The 9,117-nt window shown below is 35.8% G+C and overlaps 1 protein-coding gene across 1 annotated transcript; it reads left to right on the top strand.

Annotated features, from left to right (window-relative positions):
* Window positions 1-5,681: 5,681 nt before the first annotated feature.
* LOC106632731 (ubiquitin carboxyl-terminal hydrolase 46) lies at window positions 5,682-9,117 on the top strand (the record flags this gene model as incomplete). Its single annotated transcript, XM_014331227.2, is given in 7 exon segments — window positions 5,682-6,439; window positions 7,250-7,352; window positions 7,445-7,566; window positions 7,726-7,796; window positions 7,979-8,104; window positions 8,828-8,923; window positions 9,083-9,117. Coding segments are annotated over 7 exon segments (572 nt in total), but the record flags the coding sequence as incomplete, so codon positions are not given.

Genomic DNA, 9,117 nt, shown 5'->3' on the forward strand with positions numbered 1-9,117 from the left:
ATTTTCTATGTCATCAGAATGTATCTGTATTATAGTTTTAGCTTTAGTCTTTTTATTAAAAGTTGGATGTCTGCATAATTGTAGACTATATGTCTGGTATGTATCATCTCAAGACTGTCATGATACAGTTTAGTCTGAGTTATGTACTTTGTGACAGTATAGGTACGTAATGCAGAAAAATTGCTCCACAGGCCATAACACTATATAATATAAATAAAATGATAATGAAATAAAAATTAAAAGCAAAGTGAAAAATAAATGTTATCCACAATAAGTAAATTGAAAATGGTGTTTAACTTTTGATAATGTAACACAACCTTTGTCCCAACCAGGACTCGAACCCGCGCTCAGACAGTTCAGTGTAAAAAAAACCCCATTTTTTTCCAATGCCCGAAAAGCTGCGATTTGATTGGCTGTTTCTCCGTTACACCTATACGCGATGGGCCGTGGTTACAGCTGAGTAATGTTAAGCTGAAATCTATGTAACTGGATAATAAGGGCCCCAAAACTCCAGGTAATTATGTGGAAATACAGCTATCCTAATAGTAGGGTTACAGGAAGAAACAAGAACATAATAATTTGGTAATTTCTAAGTTATTACCACCCGATTACTTGTGGTAGTTTTTGTGTAATAAGCAGGAAACATAGTTCCAAAATCTAAGACTGTCTGTTTCTATTTATTAACTATTAATAACTATCATGAACAACCTATTAAAGCAAACTTCAAAAGTGTGTGATTTATACCTGGAAACAACCTTGAAATAATAAAAAGAAACATCCTGCAAAGACCAGGCTGCCAGTAGGTAGCATACTGCTACCTCCTGGGAGTCTGCACTTTCCATTTTATCTGTGGATAAAGACAAAGAAGGAAGTGGGACGACAACTGCTAACTTTAGCCACCATTTGCCTCCCGTTTGGCTTGCCTAGTAGGTCGATGCTTGGATAACCCAATGGATTAAAACAATACATATGGAATCAAACCCACATTATAGCTACTGCTGTAGGACTGCAAGGTAAGTAAAAATATTTTTTTTATTCCTTAAGTTATATTTAGGACCATGTCTATTGTAGTTATTAACTTATGCCACATATTATCAACTTATACCACTAACAGACAAGCTAACAGTAGGTTAGTAGCTAATGTTAGCTTAGCTGATAGTACAGAGTTGTCATAAAAGCTAAGGTTGCATAAAAGTAAGGTTATCATGAAATAAGCTGACGATTATTATTGTAAATATGAATAGAGAACCAGATGTAGTTAGTTATACTTTCAAGTAAGATATATTACACACTACTGCTCAAAGGATTTTAAAACACCCCAATTTTTCCAGTCATTTATTGCAGTTCAAGTCGTTCAAGTCCAGTGAATAGCTTGAAATGGCACAAAGGTAAGTGGTGAACTGCCAGATGTAAAAAAAAGAGAGGGAGAGAGATACGGCTATGCAAAACTGAAAACCAATGTATATTTTGTAATTCAGAGTTATTAGTATACAAAAAAAATCCCTTTTGAGGGAACAGAAAATAGGTTAGCAATTTAAAGTTGTTCTGCAGCAATAGAGGTTGATCAAACCCTGAAAGCTGCTTCTACTAATTTCTAGGTGTTCCAACTTTTCTCGATTACATATAACACCCTCTGTCTGCTTAAAAGCAGTGTTAGAACACACTGTGGTACCACACGCATCAGGTGAAGAATATTGTACTACAGAAAGTAGAGTGTTGATACAAAAGTGTAGAGAAAAAGGCAATTAACAATGGAAGAGAGTCAGGCCATCATAACACTTAAAAATGTAGGTCTTTCCTACAGAGAAATTGCAAAGAAAGTCTGGTGTTAGTGAGTCCAGTTTCCTTCACCATCAAAAGGCACTCAGAAACTGGGGCAAACTCTGACAGGAAGAGATCTGGTAGACCCTAAGTCACAATTGAATCAGAGGAAGCTTCTGAGAGTTAACAGCTTGCATGACAGGCAGCTCACAGGACAACAGCTTCAAGCACAGTGGTTGCAGTAAGCAAGTCTCAGTTTCAACTGTGAAGAGGAGAATTCAAGCTTATGTGTGTGTGTGTGTGTGTGTGTGTGTGTGTGTGTGTGTGTGTGTGTGTGTGTGTACATCTCCCTCTTTTTTTTGTTGATTACATGGTATACAGTATGAGCTTTTTCTTTACTTAATAATTCACTCCTCAATTAAAAAAAAAAAAAAAAGGTATGCCAGCTAATATTTGAGCCTACAAATATACCCTTGTTTTAAAAGCCTTACGATCATATCAATGGGGGTTGAAACTTACTGTGTTTACCCCTATTGTGAATAATCTTGACTTTCAACCGGGGATGTTCGATATAGGTTTTAAGGAATGGAAGAACAAAGGAATTCAGAGACTGAGGGACTTATTCTCCGACAATGTAGTTATGCCATTTGACCAAATGGTTGAGAAATATTCTCTCCCCAAACATGACTTTTTCCGTTACTTACAGATAAGGCATTATATTTTACATAGTACTAACTTTAGTGAGAGTCATGAAGTCTCTCCTGTTGAAAAATTATTATTTTTAACAGACAAAGAGGTACCTGTGAAGATATTTTATAAGGCTTTATATTCTGTACTTTTAGTGATGTCACAGAGGCTTAAAGGCACATGGGAAAAGGAGTTAGGTATAGCAATTGATAATGAAGAGTGGAAAGATGTCTGGAGTTATGCCAAATCAATCTCAGTTTGTAATCGTACCAAAGCAATACAAATCATACACAGAATGCATATATCCATATTTTGCAGACATCAATATAATCATACCCTTTCACCCATGTGCCTGAAATGTAAGACAGAAATTGGTACCCTAACTCACAGCTTCTGGTCATGTTTGAAATTGCAAGAATATTGGTCTAATGTGTTATCTGAAACGGAGAAGATTTTCGGTTGTGAATTGGAGATGGACCGTCTGTCTCTCATACTGGGCCTCCCCAGCCGGCGATTAATATCCAAGAATAATAGGAGATTGTACTGTGTTCTCACCTATGCGGCAAGGAAGAATATACTACTCCAATGGATTTATGAAAAAGCACCAACTATTAAGGGTTGGCATGTACATGTATACTGCAATGTACTACTGGGACCACAGGTATTGTACTGTATTGTATTCTCTCTTTATTTATTTTTAGATGGAACTGAGCTGGTGTACTGGTGACCTGTGCTTAGTTATCAGTCTGTTTGTTTTTGTTTTGTTTATTTGTTTTGTTTTTGTTTGTTTGTTTGTTTTTATTTACTTTTGGTTCTGAATTGTACACTTTATTATGTTATGTAATTATGTACTATTTGTGAAAACAGAAAAAACTAATAAAAAAAAAATATATATATAAATATATATATATATACATTTAAAGAATTAATTGAAACTAATTATTAATTATTAAATTTTTTGTTTTGTAGAAATCTTAAAGTAAAACTATATGAAAACAATGACTTTATTCAGAGCCTGGAAAGTACCTGATCCAACAGGCTGTGACACCACCCATTAAGCGACTGTCCGGAGTGACGGCATGGCCGCAGGACATCTCTGCTGATCCTGGTCTCCTTCCACTGGAGCTGAGAGAAACAACAATAAGCGCAGACAGTGAACTCAACAGTGTGGAAAAGCCTGCCCGGTATTAAAGAGAACGTACTTTGCGCAAAGACTTCGTCCCCGGAAATTTAGCACAAAAGTAAAATTTGTGTATGAAATACTACTTCATTTGGTTTAATTGGGATAACCAGTGCATTTGTTATAATAATTCCAAATCAAATTATGCACAGTTATTAAAAAGAGCAGAATTAAGGGGCTTCAGTGATGATTAGGCTACTAAACAGTTTTCTTATATATGTAGCGGATCCAGATCATCGGGCCTGTTGACGAATTTCTGGGTCGTGTCTCTGGGGTCGTATTGTTTCTCTTCGGTCATTTTAGCTCAGAAACTTTCCGTCCTCTCCGTGGATAAACAATCTGTGTCTGCAGTAAGTGAAGGGAACACCGAGTGTTGACAACTTTGACTTCCTCCTGCAGTTACCAGAAGTCACGTGAAACAGCGCTCTGTAACAGGTCTGTGTTCTTGTATCTTTATTTCACTTTATTTACTCTTTTGCGCTGATGATGAGGACAGCAGTTAATTAAAGCTTTTTTTAAATGTTTTAAAGAATTATTTAATGCTAATAAATAATAGTGATAAAAATAAACAAATACGGTATTTTACAGTGGCGTTTATAGAGAGTTTTTTGCAGCACTGACTTTTAATAAAATGCGTAGGAGAAGGGAACAGCTGGTAAACAAACACGCCCACTCATCATGAACTGGTATATCAGATGATTTCCAGCTATGTTTGGGTGTCCAATAAGGGAATGCATTTACACACTGAACAATTGAGTGTGTAAATGGTGAGTGATGCACAGCACAGGCACTATAATGTAGACAATGGTAAACTGCTTCTCATAAACACCGTTTGAAGATTGTTAACATGTATTTGTTTTTCATTGGTTTGTTTTTACAAAAAAAAACCTGAATTTGCATTTTGTAGAGGAAATCTAATATATCAAACCCCTTTTTTATAGAGCTGTGTAAAACTGAAAAAGAAAAAGAAGAGGCATGAGTGGTAAAAACAATCATTTAGATGAAAGTGAAAGTATACTCAGCCCTGTGACGTCAGACCCAGAAGTACCTTATTAGCGTCCGCAGCAGAAGCGGAGGGAGCGCACAGAATGGGGAAGCTGTACCAGGTCGTCGTTTCTGGGGTAAGGGGTGGGAAGGTGACCGTCGACCTGAGCAACACCGAGGAGCAGTTCAAGAGCATGACAGTGGAGCAGCTGAGGGAAAAAATAAGACAGAAGTTTCCAGAAACTGCAGGTAAATACAAAGAGAAGTGAAACACTCATAATTTACGTTGTATTAGACTATAGGCTAATACAACGTAATAATGTATATATAAGATACATTATTGTCCACACGATGAACGAGCTCAGGGTAATTTTCTTGGTTTCATGTTGTTCAGGTTGTTCCAAAATGTCCTTTGAAAATATATTTAATTTGTTGTGGCGGATCAAGACTTAGATTTCTTGCTCGCGGAAGAGTATAATATATTTAAAGTAAGCACTGGGGCTAACGGATGATCCAAAGAAAAGGAAGCTACATTATGAAGCTTTGTTAATTTATTTTGAATTTTGCCATAGATTCATTTAATTATTTAGTTTAGTAAAGTGAACCGTTAACGCAGAAAAGGTATAAACTCTCTTATTCTCTCTCTCTCACTCACTCTCTGTGTGTTAGATGGGAATCTGCGGCTGATATTCACAGACAAGAATCTGGATGAAGATAAGAAGGCGCTGTCTGAATATGGAATCCAGCATATGTCTGTTATCCAAGTAGTGCTGAGACTTCCCGGAGGACTGAGAGCCTGAGCGAGACAGGCTCCACCTACAGCTGCCAATGCCGTTGACGCTACGTGAAAGCTCTCGCAACTGTTTACATATATTTTAGCCTTGTTTCAAAGCACTTCTGATACACTCATTTTTCACTGATGAATAAAATAAAACTGTATTATTTCAACGGTGTCATCTTTGATTAAGCGTGCATATTTGGAGGTCCTTAGAAAACAGAAGCCGTAATAATACGTTAATAAATGCAGGGCACGTTTTCTCACGTTTTCTCTAGTGTGTATCCAGCAGGAGGTTCTCTAAATCATGAGCAAGAAGCATAGTGAGTGATTTGTCTCTGAAAATCTGTGATTAAAAATTATTTCATAGATTAAAACAGTTGTTGAATTTCAAAGTGACGCAGATGACGTCAATGAATACATTTCACAATACATCTTTTCTTGTGAAGGTACATTAAATACAATATTATAAGCTTTGTAAAAATGAAATCCAGATCTCCTTTTCACTCTGTCAATTACTTCATATGCTGCGTTCATTGTCTCACGTAAATTTCATATACTACCCAATTGATCTTACACCAATTTCAAATCCTGAACTAAAATAGATTCCGAAACTGAAGTCCATGTTAATAGCTCCTGTGTGTTGTGTTTGTGAGTCAGAACATATTAGGTGTTCTTCATTCACATTTTTAATAATCTGGTTCTGAAAAGGAAACAACTGTAAATCATTGTCAGTCATCCAGCTGTCTTTTGATAATTTCGAGATTTCCAACAGAGCATGAAGGCAACATTGCAGCAACTCGACGAGAAGAGAAAGAGAAAGTATTCCGGTGCTTTTAAATTCACTGGATCTGCAGGTCGCAGTATGTTTGTTTGCCTCGAGAATAAAGTAGTTTCCGAAGGATCCAGAGAAATGCCTTGAAATAAACCGAAGGAAGGATTGTATGTGCTGTTGTTTATTTCCCGTTAATTGTCGTTTATTCCTTTTAAGGAGCAGTTTCTTCAGCAGAACAGCAAGTAAAGTGACGTGAAAATGAGCAGAAAGGACACAGGTATTGTTTACAACAAATAAGATTTTAGTTAATATTTAGAGCATTTTTTGATTGTTTTTTCTTTTCCTCCTCAAGCGTATTGTATAAGTTGTATATTTGTCCAGCGTCCAGGAATTTCGATTTCCCTTTTGTCTTTTTTAGTAGCCTACTTGTGTACTTGGAGCTGGCTTTTTTCCATTTAGCCTTCATCAACATCCTTATCATCATAAATGTTTAATAGATAGAACATTGCTGAATTATAGATCTCCCTCAGGATTTCTGAAGTTATGTTTAGATTCTTTTTTCTAACCAATTTATTGCACTAGGTTGATTACTTAGTTTGGACAGACACTGGACTCTAAAGAGAGTTTTGCTTGTTCTAGTTGACCAGTTACTGAGGCCACTATACTCCTGGCAATGCTCCAGCCTTACATGGCCCTGATCTATAAGTCAACGTAATTTATTTCGGAGGTTTACAGGCAGTTCTTTATTGGCTCTCTTTTTTCTCTCGCACTGTAAAGTTTGGAACACAATATAAATCGGCACGTGCTTTCCCAATCAGCCGATCACATCAAACAACTAGATTTGACTAGAAGTGGCAAATTAGATATTTTAGCGTAATGTTGACAAAAGAAAAACGAAATAAAAAATACCCAGTTAAACTTCTATATGTAGAAATTAAAATATAATCATTATAGAATAAATTATCAATAAATAAATAAAATATAAATGGTTTGACTGTTTTTGGTTTATTTCTCTTTGGGTATTTTATGACCCAGGCTCATGTTTTAAATATATATCTTCTTTGTATGAATTCTCTCTTCCCATCAGCTAACAGGTACCATGGGCTGATAAACCGAGGATCCACATGTTACTTGAACAGTGTGCTGCAGGTTCTGTTCATGACCAAAGACTTCAGAGAGGCTGTGAAAAAGTTTGTTGTCCAGCTTGAAGTGTGATGCTGTATTTATCATATATGAAGTTTACGGTGCATTTGTTAATCACTCATGTTTACTTCCTGTGTAGGTACTCTGGAGAAAATCCCCACTCTGAATTCCTTGATCATGATTTGCAAGCCTTATTTGATGACTTACAGAAGTATACAACATACACAAATAAAATAACAAACAAGCTGGGCATCGACAACGGTACAGAACAACAAAACCTTTTTAACACTGTAAACTCCTGAGCACTGTATAACTTTAAAAAATATTACTATCATTGATCTAATTATTTCATCATTATAAAAATGGAAAATTGTAGGGCAAAATTATAAAATGACTTTTACAAAAATGCATTTGTCACAGTGTATGAACAGCGTGATGCTGCAGAGTACTTTGAGAGGATTTTAAGAATGACCAGCACTGATGCATCAAAGGTAAGGTCCTCATCGATGCTAAAGGATATCTATATCTATACACTGGATCAATATATCACTTTTTAATTGTGGAGTCTTTGTCTTAGAGTATAAAATGCATTGAACAACTTTTGTTGTGAACAAATGCTTTCTAATTATAATTGAAAGAAAATGAACAGATTTTTGTGCATCTGTATTTTCAGATCTTTCACGGTCACTTAGTAAACAAGACCACCTGCTCTAAAGATCATGTAGAGACTGACAGAGATGCACCATTTTGGTATCTTCCTCTTTCACTGGTGGATTGTTGCAGTGAAGACTACAGTGTGGTAAGGATCTGACAAGTTGCAAACTTCTCAGCATGTTTCTGTCTGCCAGGATAGGACAGCTGTGAAGAAACATTTTGAACTTACATGCTTTTGCCATTAAAAGATATATAATATTTTTATTTTCCCCAGTAAATGATGACTGTTTTATTAAATCCACAGGATAAAGTTGAACATTTAGCTTTGCTTAAGTAGATTCTGTGCAGTGGTTTGTGCTACCAGAGGTCTGAAGCTGTACCTCTTACTTAGTCTCCCACTGTTGTTTGATGTTAATGAGTGGAAAGGAATCACAATGAAGGATATAGGTATATATACCTTGAGTTTTCTGGTTTTTCTAAAGTATCTGATTATTTAGCAGGAAAATGTACAGCAATGATCTCTGAAAAAACCTGTAAAAGCTGTAATTCTGATACAGGTCATACAAATTAAAAAAAAGAAAAGAATTTAATCTAAAACTCTGCACTTAAGTCACATATTGACTGATTTACACTCCACTGTGGTGGTGTACAGAGCTGAAAGTAGAAAAAAACAAACCATCCAGTGGTAATTTTACTTCATGGCTTTTCTTTTCACTTTTCTCTTAAACAATACATCTTAACCTTTAGGTCTGAATTAATAAAGTTAGTAGGCCATGTTGAAAATCTTCCTCCTTGAGGAAATATTCTTAGCTTCACTTCACTGGTCAGCACATGATTGTTTGAGCTGATTTTGAATAACATTTTTCAGGTGAAGGGCATTGAAGAGTTTTTTAAAACTTCAGATTTCTGTGGAGAAAATCAGATGTACTGTGAGCAGTGTGATGACAAAGTTGATGGTACTATGGTGAGTTAAAAAAGTTTATGATTCTTTTATTATTCTTTAAATAAAATTATGAAAACATGTTGACTTGTAATGGAAGCAGACAAGCTCCTTGAGGTGACTGTTGTTGTGATTTGGTGCTGTATCAGTAAAACTGTCCTAAATTAAATGTTTTTCATTCAGAGAGATGTAATAAAGCATCATCCAGATGTTTTGTG

This window comes from Haplochromis burtoni, unplaced genomic scaffold (genome assembly GCF_018398535.1).
Source record: "Haplochromis burtoni strain Fernald_Lab_line unplaced genomic scaffold, NCSU_Asbu1 Contig_1630, whole genome shotgun sequence".
Lineage (NCBI taxonomy): Eukaryota > Metazoa > Chordata > Actinopteri > Cichliformes > Cichlidae > Haplochromis > Haplochromis burtoni.